The sequence below is a fragment of the Carassius gibelio genome, chromosome B4, assembly GCF_023724105.1.
Source record: "Carassius gibelio isolate Cgi1373 ecotype wild population from Czech Republic chromosome B4, carGib1.2-hapl.c, whole genome shotgun sequence".
NCBI lineage: Eukaryota > Metazoa > Chordata > Actinopteri > Cypriniformes > Cyprinidae > Carassius > Carassius gibelio.
The window spans coordinates 252,197-274,950 of NC_068399.1; the positions used below are offsets into that span (position 1 = coordinate 252,197).

Here is a 22,754-nt window from a genome sequence, read left to right on the forward strand (position 1 = left end):
GCTCTTACTGTATCTTATGGTAATTTAACAGTCATTATAAAAACCATTAAAACTTCATAATTTCCTTATGTTGTATTAAGGAGCTGTCATTTCAGTCTAAGTTTCTGAATGAAAAATCCATACCTTGGTTGTTGGTCCTCTCTGTGCAAGGCTGCACGTTCATCACTCTATTCGCATCGCAACTTACTCTTGACTCACACCATGACAATAAAAATATAAGTTATGAGAAATCAAGATTAATAGGTTAAAACTGTGACATGAAAAATGGCTAGAAATTGTACAAAAAGTATAAATATAAACTTATATTTATAGGAGGTGTGCATTATGCACTACTGGATGTTTGACTGAATTCAGACACACTACTGGATGTTTGACTGAATTCAGACGCACTACTGGATGTTTGACTGAATTCAGACGCACTACTGGATGTTTGACTGAATTCAGACGCACTACTGAATGTTTGACTGAATTCAGACGCACTACTGGATGTTTGACTGAATTCAGACGCACTACTGGATGTTTGACTGAATTCAGACGCACTACTGGATGTTTGACTGAATTCAGACGCACTACTGGATGTTTGACTGAATTCAGACGCACTACTGGATGTTTGACTGAATTCAGACGCACTACTGGATGTTTGACTGATTTCAGACGCACCACTGGATGTTTGACTGAATTCAGTAAAACTACTGGATGTTTGACTGAATTCAGTAAAACTACTGGATGTTTGACTGAATTCAGACACACTACTGGATGTTTGACTGAATTCAGACGCACTACTGAATGTTTGACTGATTTCAGACGCACCACTGGATGTTTGACTGAATTCAGTAAAACTACTGGATGTTTGACTGAATTCAGACACACTACTGGATGTTTGACTGAATTCAGACACACTACTGGATGTTTGACTGAATTCAGACACACTACTGGATGTTTGACTTAAGTAATGTGTCTGAATTGAATAAATGCTAGTCACTTGCTAATCATGCTTATGATTATCATGCATATAAATCATGCATATAAAACCATTAACAGATAACAGCCATCACTTGATCTCATGTAACTTTAGCTTTCTTTGATGCTGCAAATGTGCTCAACAAACACACTCACAATAGCCAAAACATATAATAAGTGTTAAGAGCCCAACTAATGGAAACACTAATCACATGTATGGTGTTTAACTGTTATGCTGTTTTGGAAATTAAACACATTAGAGTTAAACCCCCGTTAATTTTCAATAAAAGCTTTTGTAGATGTCTGACAGAAATAAAGTCAGTCTGGTTAGTAATACGTGAAGCTGGTAATGCTGTTTGTGGAGTTGTTTAATCCTCCTCTACTGAGATCTTGAGATATTTAATGTGCTGCCTTGCATTTCACCCATTTTTGCATTGTGGTGCTTATTCCAACCAAAATTCAACGTCTGTCTGATGTCGGAGTTTGACGTCAAACAAATTTGGGTTTAGACGTCAACCCAACTTTAATTTTCAACCAAAATATGACGTCTGACTGACGTTGGATTAGTTGGAGTTCAACGTCTTCCTGAAGTCACATTGATGCACTGTGCCTGCTGGGTGGTGTTTCTTTTTCTTCTTCACTTGTGTATTTTTTAAAATTGTGTACATAAGATGCATACTAGCACCCTCTACCATAAAACAATGAAAACACAGATTCTAGGAGTATAGCTCAAATATATTTAGACTTTTTGTAAGTATAAGTCAAGTATACTTAAGTATACTTAAAGTATAAAATTTTAAGTATATTTCTGAGAAGTACATAAAGAGCATTTCTGAGTAGTACATAAAAAGTAAACTAAAAGTATACTTTCCTATTTTTAGTTTAAAAGAAGTATACTAATAGCACACTTGAATAAACTTATTTTTCGTAAGGGTAATCATGTTCGGAATATGCTAGTCACTTGCTACAAACATGCAAGTAACCTGCTAATCATGCTAGAAACATGCTAGTCTCATGCTAGCATCATGTTAGTAACTTGGTAATCATGCTAGCAACATGCTAGTCACTTGCTAATCATAATAGGAACATGCTAGCCACTTGCTTATCATGCTAGTGACATGCTAGTCACTTGTTGATCATGCTAGTAACATGTTAATCATGCTAGAAACATGCTAGCGACATGCTAGTCATTTGCTAATCATGATAGATAAATGCTAGTAACATGCTAATCATGCTAGAAACGTGCTAGCGACATGCTAGTCACTTGTAAATCATGCTAGGAAAATGATAGTAACACGCTATTCATGCTAGTGACATGCTTGTAACTTGCCATCAAACTTAAAACTTATAAACTTTTCAAACTTTTTCAAACTCTCTAGTCAGGCAACAACTGCTAAAAACTTTCAGGCTAGGCTTTCTCAAGCCAACCTAAAGTTTGTCTTAACAAACTTTTTTTTCTAGTTTACTATTATAGTAAAACAGATCAGTGCAAAATTGTTAAATGTTCCAAAATTCCATTGTTTTTTGCAATTAAGTTACCTTCAACTGAAACCAATTTTAAATTTTTTAAGTGTTGAATTTATTCATTCTTGGCAACATACTGTCTAAAACTGAATATATCATTACTTTATAGAATGTACAATAGAAAAATGGGGTCGTCTATGCAGAAATTCAACTGAACCTTGACTGAAGTTGCTTTCTGAACTGTGGGTCGGGGTTGGATGTGGATGGTAGCTGATGCCAGAGATCAGAAATTACAACATACATGGCCTTTGGTTACTATGCAAGCTTGTTTCAGTCACAGGATATAAAAAGTAAAAACGGTAATTTTGAACCTTTTATCTCACATTTTGGACTTCTATTCTTGGAATTGCGAGTTTACATCTTGCAATTCAGACTTTATCTGATTCACAATTGCAAGAAATACAGTTTTTTACAGATGCTAGGACAAATTTCTCAATCCTTAAGTCACTTTTGCAAACCTCTTCACACAGTTCTCCTAACTAACTTTCAACTTTTAACATCTAAACGTCCCAGGGGCCACGCCCATGGAAATGGTAGAGTTGGTACTTAGTACTCGCCATGATTCTGGCCTGCACTCCCCTCAGAATGGCAGCGTGGGTATACTGTTCCCCAAAACGACCCCTAGAGGACGCAGTTCGAAGTTCCCTCGAAAGGGAACTGTCTTAGGTTACGTATGTAACCATAGTTTCCTGAGTAGGGAACGAGACACTGCGTCCTCTAGCTCCCTGCCATGCTTCGGACGCAAGCTTCAGACTAAGAAAATAATGACGTACTCTCCCGGTGCTCATTTATAGTCACGCCGGTAGTGATGTCGGAGGCTGTCGCCGGCCAACAAGTTAGTGTTTTTTTAATGTATGCTTCAGACACGGGTCACGACGAGGTGTTCCCTAAAGTGGCCCCTAGAGAACGCAGTGTCTCGTTCCCTACTCAGGGAACTATGGTTACATACGTAACGTGAGACTAGTTTCCTGCACATCAGTGAGCATCCTTGCTCTCTCATCTGTGTGAGGTAACCGTCGAGTCCTAAGCAGAAATGCAAAAACAATTACACACAAGTTTATTTACTTCTGTAATGTGCAAATGCCCTTGCAGAATACAAGTTACTTGTTGGTTTGCCGGAAAACTCTTGACAATGGATGCCACTGTAGAGCGTTGCAGATTTGGCTGCACTCTCTCATTGAGAGACCATTATTTACTACATGAGACTACAGCTCTTGATCTTCCTCTTATTCTTCTTCCACCACGCCACTCCCAGCCACTCTTCTTCCTCTTTCAACCACTTCTCTATTTCTGGCTGGGTCCATGTTTACATCACAATAAAAAACTGTACAGCAGTTGTCTCCTTTTGTAATGAAATTGAAAGAGAAAGGCCAGGTTCACACCACAAGCTGCAGCAGAGTGGAAGCTACGCGCGGCTATTTTGCTTTCACACCGGCAGTGGAGGCAGCGCGCAACTGAACAGCGGATTTTGGACCGAGTAATCTATAATGGATGAGTTCTCATTTCTTTATTTCCATTTCAAATACATTTAAAAAGACTAGGCAAGAAGCTTTTTTTAATTAATAATTTCATTGTAACTTTTGTTGCGTCGTTGTTGATAGACGGAATGCCATCATCCTATATTTGTTATTAAGGAGACTACGAAAAAGACGCAGACTTTGGGTTCATCCCATTAACCGACGTAGGAGATAACATGGTGCATAAAACCATCTTGTCGCTGAACTGCGTCTTGACCGTGACCAGCATCTAAAGTACTTCAGGATTAGTGCAGAACAAATGGATCACATTCTTTCCCTAATTGGAGGCCACCTTTCAAGGCAAACAACAAACAACAGGCAGTCCATTGAACCTAAGCAGCGACTTGCAGTTACACTGAGGTATCAACACGTCAGTGATAAAATCTAGATCAAATATTAATCTATGTATTTGTAAATATTTATGTATACATTTACTTTTTGTTTGAATAAGTTAGTTAAACATTTATTGCACTAGTTCCAAACTGCAAAGAAATAACTTTGACTTGGGTATCAAGAAATAAAAAGGATTTATTAAGTAAATTGAACAAAAATCAAAACAAAGTTATGCAGGAAGTTATAAACCAAGCATGATTAACAATATGTTTACATGAAAAATAGTACAAAAATAACCCTTCAAAAAACTATTACATTGAAACTATTTACAACATAATTTTGGATAAAATAAATTAAAACCATTGTAATGTTAAATTGTATTAGTACAGTTGATGGTAAACAGAGGAATGCTGTTCAGGGGCCTGTACCATAAAGCTGGATTAGGTGGCTAGCCAGCTATGTTTCAGTTTAGTTTCCGCCAACCCTGGGTTTTAGGTACTATGAAAGTAGCTCAGCTTTAATCGGTGTTCGTTGCCATGGTATCTTGCGCTGCACGGCTAACCTGCTCCGGGGCAGGTTATGTTCTGGGTTAGAGATCTCAAACTGAAGGTGAACCAATCAGATGTGAGAGAAGTGACACATGTCTGACACAAAGACACTACAGTTTATTTTGCTCCAAATTAAAGGTCACTAATGCAAAAAAATAAAAATAAAATAGAAGTCTGGCTTTAATGATAATTACTGAGTCATTTTATGATTTATATAATTATTGTGATTCATGTTATCATTATTATTATTTATCTTTTACACACAAGCAATTTTAGTTTAACAGTTATTTTAAATCATTTATTTTAAATAAATTTTAATGTATACAGATCATGTAATATAAAAAAGCCGTAGTATCAAAAGATTGCACTACTTAAAAAATAAAAAATCTGACCTTACATGTTCGAGTCTCTATATATTTTTAAATGTATAAACTAATTTAACAAGTTTCACTTGTCACTGCACTGAAAGAAGCAAGATTATTTATTTTATTTGTCCTCCTTTATTTTTTATATGATTTTTAAATTGGTCATATTCTTCAATCTCTTAACCTTAGGCAAAACATTTAACCTTCAGTTTTAAATCTCGCTGGGTCTCTCACGAGAAGTAAATCAAACTTGCTTTGTGTTGCAAGGCTTGTGATTGGCTGTTTGCCAGTGATGTCACACATTCATGTGCATGCGCTCCACAAACTCAGGATCAAAGCCTGAGTTGACAAAGAAAGTTAATGAACAGCATCATGGTACCAACAAAGCCGGATTGGAGAGGTTTGGTTTTGTCAACTCAAAACTAATCCTGTAACTCTGAATTTGTTCAGCTACCATCATGGTACAAGCCCCAGGCATGATGGAGATTGATGGAGGTGTGATATGTTGGGGGTGATGAGTTTGTTCCTCTCTGTAGGTGGGTTTGGGGTTAATAGGCTGAAATCCAGGAACCCTGGGATGTATAGTGGGGGTAGGGGTGTTATTTGTGGTGTGTAGGTTCTCGGCAGTGGTGTGGGGGTAGCTGATCTTTCACAGGAGCAGTGGGCAGACATTTATGCTGCGGCGCCCGGGGAGCAGTTGGGGGTTCGATGCCTTGCTCAAGGGCACCTAAGTCGTGGTATTGAAGGTGGAGAGAGAACTGTACATGCACTCCCCCCACCCACAATTCCTGCCGGCCCGGGACTCGAACTCACAACCCTTCGAGTCCGACTCTCTAACCATTAGGCCACGACTTCCCCTCTGCAAAGTGTGTCTGGAACTACAAGTTAATAAATATATTACATTAATATATTGGCACTAACACGTATGTATTTTTTTAGATTACACACAAATAATAATGTACAGTACTCATTCTCACTGAAACAATATTTTGTAGTAACTGTCCATAACAGAATTTAAAAAATCATTAGAGTAAGATATGAGATCAACAAGTGACATACTAACCTTCTAGGCTGCATGTATGGCAACAGAAATGATATTACTTTATCGTACTTCCATTCTCTGATTGTGCCACCTGCAGAACCACTGGGCAATTTTTTCTGCTTCTTGCTTCTTGTTTCTGTTAAAAATCTCTCAACAACTTCCATCTTCGCTTACAGTCGTTCACTGTAAAACACATAAATGTGTATTAATATTAGAGTTTATAAATGTATATACACTGCATATGTTATACAGGGGGAAACAATCTGGTGTACAAGGCCCCTTGCCGTACACCATGGTGGGTGATGCTGCATTCCCACTGAAAACATATTTGATGAGACCCTTTCCAGGGAACAGAATCCCACAATGGAGACAAATGTTCAATTACTGACTGTCACGAGCAAGAATGGTTGTAGAATGTGCCTTTGGCATTCTGTCATCCAGATGGAGGGTACTCCATACACAGATCAACGTGAAGCCAGGCAATCCAAGACTCTATTGTAACTGCAGCCTGCATTCTTCACAACTTCCTTCACAACAAACCCATCGGACAATCAAAGGTGGTTGGATGAGGCAGAAGAGAGAGAGGAAGTGCTAGCCCCTGCTACAAACATGGGTGGAAATAGGGGATGCAGAGAGACTTACGATGTGCGGGAAAAACTTTGCACATTTTTTAGCTTAAGTGTCCTGGCAGGACAATATGGTGTAGGGTTTGTTTGCAAGCAAATTTATCAAAGGACACCCTGAAAACCATACCTGAATAACCTACCTAACATTGTTCGGGAGGCAGACACACTCTTGCAGTTTAAATCTAGATTAAAGACCCATCTCTTTAACCTGGCTTACACATAACATACTAATATGCTTTTAATATCCAAATCCGTTAAAGGATTTTAGGCTGCATTAATTAGGTAAACTGGAACCGTAACACTTCCCATAACACCCGATGTACTTGCTACATCATTAGAAGAATGGCATCTACGCTAATATTAGTCTGTTTCTCTCTTATTTTCAACTGAGCCTGGTTTCTCCCAAGGTTTTTTTCTGAATTTCAATGATGAACTGCCTTTAACTATCATTTTGCATTATTGACACACTGTTTTCCAAATGAATGTTGTTCAGTTGCTTTGACGCAATGTATTTTGTTTAATGTGCTATATAAAGAAAGGGGACTTGACTTGACTTGACTTCCTGGTCATCTTGAAATCAGCATTTACTTGTTAATTATATATGTATGTATCACCTGTAAATGGTTCCATTTGAATCAATTTAGTTTTTTCTTAAAAAGAACAATAATTCTACAATTTCACACATTGGTTTTATGTAGCCAACATGTTTTCTGCTGAACATTCCAATGTATTAGAGGAAAGTGGCAGGCTTTTGAGGTTGTGGTAAACCTAGAACTTTAAGTACTTTGACATATTTTAATAAAAAAAAAAAAAAAGCTGATATTTTAACATTAAAAAAATATATATATGTATTTATTATCTGAATTATATTTATTATGTTTAACCTTTTTATATTTTTAACATTAGCTCTTACCTCCATGAAATACTCTTTTATATGTTGATACACAGAATATCTGACACATCAAATACATACATTACCCAACATAAAAAGCTTATAGATAATTCATAAATGTATACAGCAAACTTCTTAATAGAGACAATGTAAATGAGCAAACTCTCGAAAATAGAAAAAAAAGACGCAGATAATAGATGTCTATTCTGTAGCTATGTGTGTTAGGCCAGTTTTTTACAGAAGCTAGGACACATTTCTCAATACTTCTCAAAGCTCTTCACACAGTTCTCCTAACAAACTTTAAGCTTGGCAAAGCAGTTCCTTTCACATTCAAAATGCACTATAACTACCAAAACACTTTCTTCAGGTCTCAAATCAACTCATTCTTCCAAAACACAAATGACAAACACACTTTGTCATCCACAAAACAATCACCTGTAAAACACATTATACAATGTTTTCTTGTGTAAAACAAGGACACATCTGTTTATAATTCACTACAAAATATGTTACTGGAATGAATCAGACATGATGCAGCATTCGACAATATTTTATGTCATTCACTTATTTACATTTTTTTTGCACTGAATAATTCCAAAGTAAAATAATTTGTGTACACCATCCACTGATACAGATGAAATAGTAATGCTAATCTACTAATTGTCCAATTGTTTTTATAGCATTTAATTTACAGTTTTTTTCAACTGCTTACACACAAAATTATTACTTGTCACACAATTTCTAAAACCTGACTCTCAAACACCAGAACCACACACTAAATCTGCAAAACCATACACAAATTTTTGGCCTTTTACTCAGTTTTCAATTTCTTTAAACACTTTTTGCAAAAAACAACACACAATTTTCTATGCAACACAAAAATCTGACAGGAAGTTTCTTGATTTCCTTTTATAAACACAACCAATCAAAATGCCACAATAATTCATCAGCGCCTCACACTAACTCCTCACATGCGCAAACACTTCCTGCTTTACTTAACAACAACCAATCATAACTTTACTAGTGGCCTATAAATAGGCCAAAGGTCAAGTAATAGGTTTTGGACAATGGATGCAAACACTGCAGACAGAGTAAGAGGAGTTGGAGGGAGAGCCAGAGGACGAGTTCGACTAAGAGGAGCAAGAGGAGGAAGAGGACGAGTCAGAAATGGAGGAGGACAAGGAACAAAAAGAGTGGTCTCGAATGAGATTAGGGGTACAGTAGTCGATCATGTGATAAACCATGGTTTAACAATGAGAGAGGCTGGACTGAGAGTCTGTGGCGGGTATAGTTCGAACCTTTAGAAATGAGAACCGGTGTGTAACAATCTAATGTAATGTACACATGTGCTAATGTACACATAATGGCTTTTTTACCATAACAAACAATAGGTCTATACTATAATACATATATTTTACTGTAGTACCCTTGCATTCCTTTACTACAGAGCATTGCATTGGTCACAGTTTGGTAAGGTATCAAACTGTACAATAAAACACCCAACTTTAAGACAATCTGACCATATTGTTAAATATTACACAGCAAAAAACGTTGGGTTGTTTTTTTTAACACAACCATTGGGTTACACATATTTGGTCACTGTGTTGGGTTATCTTAAAATTTGTTGGGTCATGTTTTTTTTGTCATTGGGTTATTTTCAATTATAACCCAACTGTTAGGTTAAATATGTTTCCCGCTTCACTCAGTTCAAATTTTAACGGTCCAGTCAGCGTCTGAGGCGGACATGAACGGCAGCCTGCATGATTATTAAAGGTAAGTAACTGTTGATATAATTTTATGATGTATATAACTGTTATAACATTTAAGTTATGTGTACTGATACATATATATATATTATTATTATTCTTTAAAAAAGTTTTAATTCCATTTAGTTTTTTTTTCTTCCCCAGAGAATCAGATCGATTGTAAATTATTATTCCCGTTTGCCCGCTAGCATTAATACATTAAAACATCAGCTGAAACACTAGCAAAACTGTTTCCTTCGGATGAGACGTTAAACCGAGGTCCTGACTCTCTGTGGTCATTAAAAATCCCAGGATGTCTTTCGGAAAGAGTAGAGGTGTGACCTCGGCATCCTGGCTAAATTCGCCCATTGGTCTCTGACCATCATGGCCTCCTAACAGTCCCCATATCTGCTGATTGGCTTCATCACTCTGTCTCCTCTCCACCAATAAGCTGGTGTGTGGTGGGCGTTCTGGCGCACTATGGCTGCCGTCGTATCATCCAGGTGGATGCTGCACACTGGTGGTGGATGAGGAGATACCCCCTGTCTATGTAAAGCGCTTTGAGTGTCTAGAAAAGCGCTATATAAATGTAAGGAATTATTATTATTATTATTATTATTTAGATAAGTATTATTTAACATTAATAAAATTGTCTGGGAAATGTGAAAGGTCAACGAAATCATTAGTATTAAGCTAGAAAAGCCGCTCTGACCATTTATCGGATTGGACCACTGAATGAAACTGTTTGAGCCATCATGCGACAGACACCAAATTCAGTGAGAAGCGTTTTAATGGGGGGTAAACTAGAGGATTTTCATCTGTTCAATCAATCAATCAATCAATCACCTTTCTTTATATAGCGCTTTAAACAAAATACATTGTCAAAGCACTGAACAACATTCATTTGGAAAACAGTGTCTCAATAATGCAAAATGATAGTTAAAGGCAGTTCATCATTGAATTCAGTGATGTCATCACTGTTCAGTTGAAATAGTGTCTGTGCATTTATTTGCAATCAAGTCAACGATATCGCTGTAGATGAAGTGGCTACGGATACTTGTAAGTTTTAATTAGACCTTTGACTTCCAACAATTATGAAATGATAAGTGTGTTGCTGCAACATTTCGTCCAACAAAGCTTCCTTTCATTTACAGTGTACTTTTGTTCCTCTCTACAAGTCCAAACTTAATGACCGAATCAGTCAAATATGTAAAGGGTGGTATAATTTACTCACATAAGTTAACCTAGTACTAGTTTTTGATTAAGTATTATAAATGTGAAACTTCTCTGATATTTAAAATTGCTAATTTCATGAAAGACTTTATTCATAATGAATACCAATAATTATGCTAAATAATCATGATTTCAGTATTGACTAAAATGAGTGTTTATATTTTTGCCATAATTGAGCATCTTTAACTAATTTCGTATTTTATCGATGTAATGAATTCAACCTTTGTAATCATCGGGAAGAAGGAGGCGGGAACCGGCGCACAATCAAACAGAAACTTTAATAATCACAAAATAAACCCAAAACACAACTAAAAGCCCAGGCCTGGTCCTCTCTCGTCCTTCACTATCGTCGCTCCAGTTTTATATCCTTCCATCTCCTACATGGGACTCGAGACCGGCGGTGGGTCGCAGGTGTCGCTGATTTCCCAATCATTCCGCCGGCCTCACTCCTTGTTCCCAAGTCCCTCGGCCCCGCCCCACTCACCACAATCTATAAAATATTTCTCCTTCTGCTTCATCTTATCACAGAGGAAGGAGTGGATAAACCAAGTTTTATGCTGCTGGATGACACCAGCATTGCTGCACTAATCCCAAGAATTGGTCTCAGGGTTAAATTCAAAAAGTTTCATTCAGAGTTTTTGGGAGTTAAGTTTGCACTAAGCCATGATGATTTAATTTTTGAATCACTTTTTTATCACATGTTTCAAATGCAAACGATCAATTTCAGGGGACACAAAACTTTTTGCACATCTAAGTTTGGTTCATAGCATTAATAGTGCTAGCACTTCAGATGTTGTGAAAATGGCTGCAACAGAAAATTCAATTATTTGTGGTCATATAAGAGGCACATATTAAAATAATTACTTTACTTTGCCTACGCTGTTGTTCCTAACCAGGCAGTGGAAGCACTTAGTGTCAGTGAACTGCATGATTTTCACCCATTTACATGCAGTTAAGCCATTTGACTCTGATGATGACCATTAAGGTATCGGCGTTTTTAGTGCTCCATGCACTAATGCCACTATATTCAGTTCCTCTCTAGGTTTCCTTTTTAACCAGACTCATTTGCCTCAGAATGTGCATGCAAGCACCTCTTTAAACTTTTCACACACTTGTCACTATGGGTTAAGCGGGGTTGGGTAGATAAATACACATGTATGAGAATTGGGAAGGGTGAGACCAATTCTACATGGATACATCTCAAAGAGCGACGTCAGATGGTGCGGTTGTTGGTTTCTCAGTTGATGGAGAGATTTGGGGAAAAGTGAGTAGAAGTATTAAAGTCAATCAATCAATCAATCAATCAATTGATTGATTGAAGTATTAAAGTATAATCACTTGACAAAATTTCTTAACTCTTGTGGATTATTCAAATTCACTACCCTCTCGGTATGTTCGGGATGAAAACATCCACTCAATTAAACTGCTGTAAAAATTAATCAGATTCATATTTTTTTTCCTTTTTTTTTTTTTTGCATAAATCTGTTATCTGTAAATCAAAACTACCAAATGTTTTGGTAACACTTTATAATAACTGCATGCTATTAATCATTAGTTAAGCATTAGGAAACAGTTAATTCATCATTTATAAACCATTAATAGACATTTATAAGCAGTTTATAAATACAGATATAAATGCTTTATACCTGATTTAAAACATATCTATAATGTATTTAATAATTGTTTTTTCATACTTTATTAATGATCAATTTATCATTTCTAAATTAAGTATAGCATTATTTACACATCAGTTATTAAGGAGTTGTCAGTGGTTCATAAGATCACTTAGAAATTCTAAGTAAATGATTAATAAACTATTTAAATGTGCATTCATACATCTTTTTATTCAGACATATAGTAATAGTTACTTATAGTGTTAATAAATGATTTATTAACATGTATTTCTACTGTAATTCAGGGTTAATTCAGGTAGTTATAAAACATATGTAGTTGTTAGTTAACTATTTTTGTGAGCTCATCTAAAGTGAGGACTATTTATGCCTTGTAAAGCTTTTACAAATGACATTTAAAGGCTGTTAATATTTCTATGTTCTGTATCAGTGTGTTGTGTTTGTTTCTGTTTTTTTGTTTAGAAGATAACGGAGCCTTTAAATATCCTTTATAAATGCTTTACAGGGCATAACTAGTCCTCACTTTAGATGAGCTCACAAAAATAGTTAACTGACCACTACTAAATGCTTTATAACTACCTGAATTTACTACATTTCTTGTGATCTTATGAATCACTGGCAACTCCTAAATAACTGGTTTGTAAATAATGCTATACTTCATTGAGAAATTATAAATTGATCATGAATAAAGTATGAAATTACACATTATAGATATGCTTTTAAATCAAGAATAAAGCATTTATATCTGTATTTATAAACTGATTATTACTGTCTATTAATGCTTTATAAATTATGAATTATCTGTTTACTAATGCTTAATTAATGATTAATAGTGTGCCGTTATTATAAAGTATTACCAACAGTTCTTCAGTTATAAAAGAACAGCTGTTATATTATGCTTTTATCATATGTTTTCGATATCTCTCGCGTTTAATCATGTGAAGTGATAATGACACAGCACTTTGTTGTACGAAATGTAACAGAGACTGATTGAGTTTATTTGTTTCATTATAGAACCACACGTTTATCCACGTTTGTCCAGCAGACTGTAATCACACAAACCCAACACACACACTGAATATCGCAGCACACGAAGCTACAGGCCTCACTGTTATCACCACATCATATTAACCCTATCAGTATCAAACAAAGATTCCTACTAACATACCGTCTGTTCAAGTTCCAAATGTGATGACATCACGTCTGAGGATCGACGTCTGAAGATATCTGTGCCTTCCTTTCATTACATGGACATTCTCTGGAAAACTGGGACTAGTTGGGACTGAGTATTCTCAACAACACATTTCACTGCCTTATATCAACATTATTGTATCTTCTGATTTTAGGAATATTGTTTTATTGTTTTGGTTATTTTGCGTAGGCCTACACTGTTTTATTGTGTCATTTACATTGTGTTAACATTCTGAGAAAATAATTCATTTTTTCATTCATACATTGAGTGAATTGGACACATGATTCTGGCTTCTTGAATCCTCTCCTAGTTACTGGACATTAGTGGTGTAAATAGTCCTCTAAGGTGATTTAGAACCGTAACAGTAATCAGTGCATACTACAGTCTTCAATACACTCAACTTTACCCCCTAGTGGACGAAAACTTCCCCAACAACGCATAAGGGTTAAATAAAAAAAACTACACAAATAAGGCCTATATGAATGTTCATATGTTGTTTCTTTGTAAACAGCTGAGATCAAAAAGTAGATGGCTCTAGCGCTAACTTGCCAGTTTCCTTGTTTGAAAAATAGTGAGGGACATGGATGTGTAAGTTGTGCTAACAGATTATGATTAAAAGATAATCACAAACTGGCAATGAGAACCAGTCTCCACTTTATGACTGATTTTTATTTTAATTTTTCAATATTTTTGCAGGAGGCATTGCATACACCTGGTCGTTATCTTCACCCTGAAACCAGGTATTAAGAAGAAAGACTGCACAACTTGAGGAAATGGCTTAGACCCCCACACAGCCAGAGACAGTACAGGCAGCCACATTCATCTCAGAATTCCTCTTCTCGACCAAGTTTTCCACTGCCAGGTTAGAGCTTGGGATGGGTCACGATGGAGATATATATATTCAAATTTTGCCCTGGAGGGCCAGCTCCAACCCTGATCAAACACACCTGAGCCTGTTAATCAATGTCTCTGGGATCATTAGAAAATCACAGCTAGGCGGGTTTGATCAGGGTTGGAGCTAAACTCCGCAGTACACTGGCCCTCCAGGACAAAATTTGAATAGCCCTGTTGTAGTGTGTCAGAAACCATTCTAATATGCTGATTATCAATGTTGAAAACAGAAAAATACAGAACATGGTAACAGTCACAAAAAGAGTATACTTTTAGGGCATAGAATAAGTTGGCACAGTGGTTATCAACTAAGATCCTATTTAACAGGTATGGAAATTAATGTTCATTTCATATATAGAATTACACAAAAACTGTTCAATATGTATTCCTGAATATGTCTGTCTGTGTGTGCACTTTCCCCTCTAAATTTCTGATGGAAGAATTGGTTTTAATTTCCTGTCTTTGCGCCTCTTCCCTTTCTGCGCTGTCTGTACATGGGAGAGGAGGGTTTCTAATTGGCTCTGATCAATCCAATTTCATCTTTGCTTTAAAAATCACTTTTATACTTTAATACTCTATTTAAATCCTATATTATATTATTTTACATGCATATTTGATTTATTTCTGTATTTTCACTTAGTTTAATTAGTTTTCTGTGGATTGATGCACTTGAAGCATGTGTTGATTGCATTGAACTTGACATTCATTAAACAGAAAAGACAAGGGTGAAAACTCACTGTAATAGACTTGTGTTATGTTTAACAGTAAATGAAGAACCGTCAACTGATGTCCGTCTGGTTATTAAGGAAAGAAAACGCAACGCAGATTTCACCGGTCACACCTAGACTATTCCAGCTGTAAACATTCTGAATGTCTTTGTTTTTTTCTCTCGTAATTTTTCCCCCTCATTTGAATGTTTTGACATCAGCAGAGTCTGAGTTGTCTTTGACTGACATTAACACAATGATTGAGTGGCTAAAGAACAACAGAAGCCCTCACAGTCAAGTTGAGGAGTTCATGAAACGTACAGCACCTCATAGGGCTGCATGGATTTGAACTTCTGGAACAAAAACTGTTGAGGAAATCAACACAGAATATCCAAGACTTTGTGACATTCCTGGAATGGTGAGTATAATGATTTGCAGTACAAGACTTTTCTGAAGGGTTGTCTTAAGGCGGGCATACACTGTGCGATTTCTGTGCGATTTCGGCAAGGTACCAACTCACACTGTACGGGTAGATCGCATGTGATGTAAAGCCAAAGCTCACGATTTTTGTGCGCTCACTGTACGGTCCGATAGTTGAGTTGCGATTTGACTGCTCACACTATACGTGAGGAATCAACCGAATCAACACGTAGGATCCCTCAGAACCCGGATGTTTGTGGCTGTTTCAGAATAAACATGCTTTCCCGGGATAAACGCACTGCTTTGGTGATATTTGTGTGTGCTGAAACGTCCAAAAAAAAAAAAAAAAGCGTCGGCTAGACGCACAGGTGGCTGGGAAGACGTGGCCAATATGGTCAATCCATTTTGCAACGCGAACTGGAGGTAAGCAGGCATTTTTTCGCCTCTTTTATTTTTCTTTGCCATAACTCCACAAGTTATCCCTCCATCACACCAGTCCACACTACACGCCGTGTCAGGTGTCACCATGGTTTCGTTTATGGTTTCACGCACGCGCAGTGAGGGAAACACGGAAAATCGGTTCGTAGCCCTGCTTCAATAGTGTGATACCTCACGAGAGGCGACCAAAATTTCTTACATGTCATAACTCCATCCGACCAAACGATTGCCGGTCGTGAGAGGCTTATCGCCTCTCGTTTCCCCTTGTACACTGCACGAACACTGCACAACAAACAACGCACGAAAATGCTGAAATTCGGCCCGACCACGAAAAAGAGTCACACGAGTCAGAATTCGGCTCAAAATCGGATGAAAATCGCACAGTGTATGCCGGGCCTTAGCGTAGCAGAAATACTACATTAATTTAACTAAAATGCTTAAGCTTATTTATTCTTTTGTTGCAGTCTGTTGTTTGTTGCACTTTATGAATTCTGGGCTCCTGTCATCACTGACCAGATTTTACTCTTTGCAAAGAAAGAACCCAGGGCTTTAAATGTCCTTCCAGGAAATCTGGAAACACTTGCAATAGTTGGACATAGGTTATATATTTCATCCTGACTTCAGATGCTTTTTTTTTTTTTTTTGTTATACTCAGTCCCTCCAGGATTTTGCAATTCTGCAATAGATGAATTTAATGCAAAATAAAACTAAATGCATAATTCAGAGGAGCTTGCAATTTTTCTAAACTGCTACAGATTTCCCACATAACTTGGGCCTACACGCATCATTTGATGATGCCTACTTTAAATTGATCGCTAAACTTTAGTATTTGTCGTTGTTTCCTCCCACTGTGAATCGCACATGCTCTCCAAAACACACACACACACACACACACTGTAGTGACATATTATTATCAACCAGTTAAATTTGTAATCACTGCCTAGAGGTTCACACTTTTTATGAACAAACCTTGTGGAACAGCAGGCTGCGCTACTCCATTTCTGACACTGTGTCACGGTTGGTAAACCGTGATCTCGGGGTGTTTGCACCTTTTGGGTGAAGTCTTCTGTGTTGTTCTGGGTCTGGATGTCCGTGTCTTCCCCCGGAACCTCATCCATAGTGGTGGCAAAATGAGGCTTCCTGAACCACTGAGACCTTGCAGCCCATTGCTTCACCAAAAGGTTCATTACTCGAAGCTTCATTCATTATTGCTCACTAGTGACACCTAGCTACTGTGCAAAGAAATAGCAGACCAATAAAAATACTGAATCAATGACCTGAGCAGACATTTGTCCATTGCCTGGGTATCAAATAAAATATGTTTCTCTGTCTGTCTGAATTTACTTGTGCAGAGACAACTGTCACACACAGTTCATTCATTATTCATAAATTGTTTGGATAGTGACTGTAGGAACAACAGAAGTGAGACTGTGTTGAGTGTAGTTCTTATAGTGGAGGGAGTGTAATAACGCAAATTACAACAGAAAAGTGTGGGGTGGGAAAGGTTAAGAATTGTTTCTGGTGTGTTTTGTGCAGTAAACTGTTACTAGTTTTAGTGCAGTGTTGTGTTCATGGGACTATGGATTTAGAGGAACAAACTGCAACACTGGGTGGGTGAAGGAAGGATCACACATTCTTTTTATTGAGGAACAGAATTTTTTCTGTGTTGGGGCTTAGACGATTCCTCCTATTGGACAGAACCTCTCCAGCCTTGGAAAAGGTCCTTTCGCATGGAACAGAGGAATGTCGGTGTCAGCTGGTATAAATAAGGATACAGATGTTTATGTTGAGCCCAATATACTAGTGGATCCTCAGATCTTGTGAGATTCACTTCAGATAAATATTGATTTGATTGAAAAGTGGTCTGTGCATGCTTGTGCAGTGCTCGATAATGCCTGAGCATGGAGGAGGTGTTATTGTTGTATGTCAGCTCCTTTAGGCACAGCAAGCATTTCACCTAGAAACATAAACAAATAGACATGAAATATAATACAGCCTTATAGTGAGTATTATTATTAGATCAAGACAATAACAATAATAATAATAATACACATACTTTATTGTGACCAACCATTTCAAAAAACTCCCAGACAGAGGAGGATTTCCTCTTTCTTGCTGGCTCCATTACAAGGAAAAAGGAAGAGGTCACAAAAAGCAAACAAATCCAAAAGGGCGATCCAAATCAAAAAGCAGCCCAGTCCAAAAAAAATAAATAAAATAAAATCATTCCAAAGAAATCTTATCTAATTAAAATAAAAATACTATAATATAACTACTTTAATTAATAATAACAATATACTATAACTAATCTAACCTGATATAATCTAATAATATACAGCCGTAACACATATATGACACAATAACGATGACGACACAACCGACACTTGGACCGAACCGATGACGTGCCCACACAAACCGAGGCCTCGTTTGTCATCAGTCACGTGATGTCCATGTCAACAACACAAGCCTCGAATCACAGCTTCATCTGGCACGCCCCTTTTTTCTCCACACAAGCTCCGACGCCTCGGTTCAAATGTCACATCACTACTCGTCCACTCTTTGCAACAATCACAAGCATCACCACTTACCTTCGGCTCGATTCCCCGCAGTTCCTGTGCCATCCTCTCCTGCTGCCAACTCTCCACCACCATCTGGATTACTCACCGCCTCCACCATCTTGGATTACCGTCTTCCCAGCATTGTTCGTTTTCCAGCTTGTTTTTGTCTTTAATTAAACCTTGTTCATACTCTCACTTGTTTCCAGCTTCTCCTTCACCCAGTCGTCACACACTGGTCATGGAGCAAAAAAAAGGAAGTTAGAGAGGTTTTACATGTTTTCAGCTGTTCATGTTTTTGTATTTGCTATGGTGTATATCAAACCAACAAAAGGGCTTCTTACATTTTGTCAATATTTTGTGCTTCATACATTTTGTGTCAAAATATATATATATATAATTAAATAACATTTAGAATTAACTAATATAAATATTAAACTGTAACTATGCTTCCACTATTCGAGCTCGCTGATTGGTTTAAGAATAAATCGTGTTTTTGTTTTCCCTTCAATGCAGCAGCTGCTCATTGGTTTCTCACCAGCTTTTTCGCTCTATATCTGCTCTCCGTTTGCGCTCATCACTCGAGTCTGACTCTAGTCTTTGTGCAGTGCTCTAGTTCTCTGCTGGTTTTGACTTCTCGTCTCAACACTGCTCTTCATGTTCCCTCCTGACTGTTTGCTTCACTGATTGTCTACCCTCTGCCGAGCTCTGCCTGGGTCTGGTTTTGCCATCTTGTTGAGCGGTGCCACACCGAGTTATTTTCTGTTCATTGCTAGTTCATTCAATAAAGACAGTTAACAATCTAGCTTCTGAGTACTAAGTTAGTAACCCAACAATAGAGGGGTCAATTCATTTTTTTGCACTTTGCAGGGGGTCGCACAAACATGTGTTTTGTTATGTGGGCCGAGTTGAAAAATGTTGGGAACCAATGATCTATAGCCTTATTTAAATTTATTATTTATTTCTCATTTATTTCTCATTTGTAAAGTTATTGTATCCATGAAATATCATCACAATGCATGTTAACTAAACTTTTTTAATTCTTTTAAGGTTGGCACTAATTAGTGCTGTACTTGAATCACGAGATAAGCCAGAATCCACATGTCCTGGTGCTCGGTGACAAGGAACTCCTCCCAAGTTTTTATTATTTTAAACGGGGAGGCGATGGAACAGAAGATGATTCTACAAGCAGTCGATCTGTGTTTCGAACTTTTCTTTGTATATGACATCCTCTTCCCAAAGCCCTCTGCTCATATTTGGGAGTTTTTGTAACACACAGTCTTCAATATTCCAGGAAGAGTTCCTTCTGCACACTGCCTCCTCCTTAAAAACTTTGTATTTAGTAATCAGTAAAAAACTTCTTATTTTACTAATCATCAGTAGGTCCAGCAGCTAGCAGATTATTGTTATAATTATTAGTTGTGTTTATGATTATGTTTTGTTTTATTATTATGTTTATGTTATGTTCATCTCATTTATGAACCGTATGTGCACATTTGTGTGCTTTGATATTAATATTAATTGATACACTTGAAAATGTAACTTTTAACCCAACAGGATTTTAACCCAATGGAAACTATTCATGACATGCTTGTTCAGGGTCTGCAGAATGAAGACCAGGCAAGATTTGTCATCATCTGGGATAATGTCAGCTTTCATCATGCCCATCAGGTCCAAAACTGGTTTGCTATGCATCCCCATTTTTCTGTTGTCTAGCTGCCTCCATATTCACCATTTTTTCTCCACATGGCGCTGGAAAGTGTACGATCGTCGTCCCTATGTTAACATGACACTTCTCCAGGCAATGGAGGAGGCATGTGGAGACACTGATGCTGCCTCCATCCAAGGTTGGATACGCATACAAGAAGGTTCTTTCAACGCTGTCTGGCAAGAGAGAATATAGCATGAGCCGTGGATGAAGTATTGTGGAGGAGAGATGGAGCTAGATACACCCAACCATCTCCACACGCAAGCACACACATTATGTTTGGTTTTACACTACATGCTACAACACTACATATTTTTGATGTATTTTTTTTTTCTTTTCAAACTGTGTACACTAATACTACATTTACAACCACAAATAAAAACATAAATAAAAAGTTTGCTTTCAAGTTTACTTTTGTTTTTACTTTATATATTCAACCGCTCTCTCCCAATCACATTCAATCATGTACATGTGAGCTTTTAAAAGAGCTTTAGGTTTTGAATAACAGTGTGTATATGACATAATCAAAAATATAACATTATGGTAAAGGTGTTTACAACGTAAGACAAATGTTTGCTTCTGAAATATGTTTGTGATATTTTGACTGTGGTGTTTCATTTTGAAAGAGATGTGGGGCATTTTGCGTCTTGTGTGTGCAATTCTTGTGTGTTAAGTTTTGAAAAAAAGAGGAAAACTTTGGAAAATGTGTGTAAGCAGTTGAAAAAAACTGTAAGATTTAAAATATATTTCATTTAAATATTACTGTAGTAATGTAGTAAATTGCTGTTTTATTCAGTTTTGTATCGTTATTGTTTTGAACATAAGTTTAACAGTTGTGAAAACAGTATGTAAGCGTGTGTAAATTGGCCCGTGCGTACAGATTTGAGAGATGTAGTCTGAATGCATTTTGTGCCAAAGCAATGATAATTGATCCTCTGTTTAGCTCACACAGACTTCTGTTGTGTTCACTGTGTGAAGAGTTTGGAAAAAAAAACTTGTTTGCATTTGTAGAAAACTGTAATAGTGTAGGAAAGAATCAGTTGGTTTATAAATAGGACACCGCTTTTGCATCTCGGACCATGTCATGATTTCTTCATTTCAAATTAGAGGAGTACTGAGTGAAAGTTACACAAAATAAAACTACTCAAGTAGATTTTTCAAGTATTTGTACGAGCGAAGTACAGTAGTGAAGTAAAAATACTTTGTCAGAAACACAGGTATAAGTTTGGATGTGCAGAAAGACAAAGACAGATTCGGCAGGAAACTGCACCTCAGGGCTAACCTCACCTTGAAGAACCGTACTTATCTAAAGAACCTGTAATGAACCTTCTTTCATCTCCAGAGAAGCGTTTAGCTCAACTCAAGAACCATATACGATGAAAACAGTTTCTTGACAAGAAGAAAGTTCTCTGAAGAACCAGCGCTGCTGTATTTTTAAGACTGTGGGGTAGATCTGTGTATATTACAGTGAGGCACTATATGACTAGAGGCATCAGCATGAAATAATGTTCAAGTATAAGGGATGTTGCTGGAGTATTTTCAGAATACTTGGCTAAAACAAAATGTTATTTCATTCATACACTTTTGTTACAAATTAGTTTATATTAGTAACACCAATGGGCTTTTCATAAATGCAAAGATGTTTAGAGCTTATCCCTTATTGTGACATGACTTATTAGAGATGATGCTACATATTGTGATCACACATCTTTAAATTTTTTTGTATTTACAGGTTTCTTGTCAGGATAAATCCTGAAAATTCAAAATGCAGGAGGAAAACCACAGCCTTAAACACACAAGTTTCATCTTTTATTAGGGATATATATATATCACTTTTTATTAGGGATTAGAATCGCTAAGGTAATAATAGTAATAATAGGGGTGTGCAAAGGAGCCAATATCTGTAGTCATCTCAGAATTATTTGTGTCTGAATCTGTATTTAGAAAAATCTTTAAAATGGTGGAAAGGGCCAGAAATGAAGGCCTGTTCCCTTTACAGTTTTCATTTGACATTTGTATAACTCACAGAATTAGTTTTGTTTTTTATTATAATTGTAACATTTCTTTAAACAAGTAAAACAAAACCTGATTTCTGAAAGGCACACAGAAACAGTGTTGTGCTGTGCTCATTTCATTCATGGAGCCTACACTCATCTGTGTTTCACAGGAAATGGACAAAAAAGATCTTGATAAAATGTTTCATGTCAGCCATATCATATCAGTTTAATTCATTAAATGTCTTTCCTGAGGTAAATCTAACATTATTTGACATTATTGCTTTCTGTTTTGACAACCAGATACATCACAATATGAATTACTTTTAAAGGATTAGTTCACTTTCAAATGAGAACTAGCCCAAGCTTTACTGACCCTCAAGCCATCCATAGACTTTCTTCTTTCTGATGTATTACTAATTAACCTTTACTA

The 22,754-nt window shown here is 36.9% G+C and overlaps 1 protein-coding gene across 1 annotated transcript; it reads left to right on the top strand.

Moving 5' to 3' along the window:
• Positions 1 to 5,705: 5,705 nt before the first annotated feature.
• On the top strand, positions 5,706 to 19,972 carry si:dkey-286j15.1 (uncharacterized protein LOC796378 homolog). The gene is given in 12 exon segments (XM_052554149.1): positions 5,706 to 5,742; positions 11,314 to 11,429; positions 11,958 to 12,049; positions 13,431 to 13,438; positions 14,120 to 14,196; positions 14,305 to 14,470; positions 15,431 to 15,523; positions 15,645 to 15,663; positions 16,529 to 16,652; positions 19,670 to 19,679; positions 19,682 to 19,745; positions 19,747 to 19,972. Coding segments are annotated over 12 exon segments (1,032 nt in total).
• Positions 19,973 to 22,754: the final 2,782 nt, after the last annotated feature.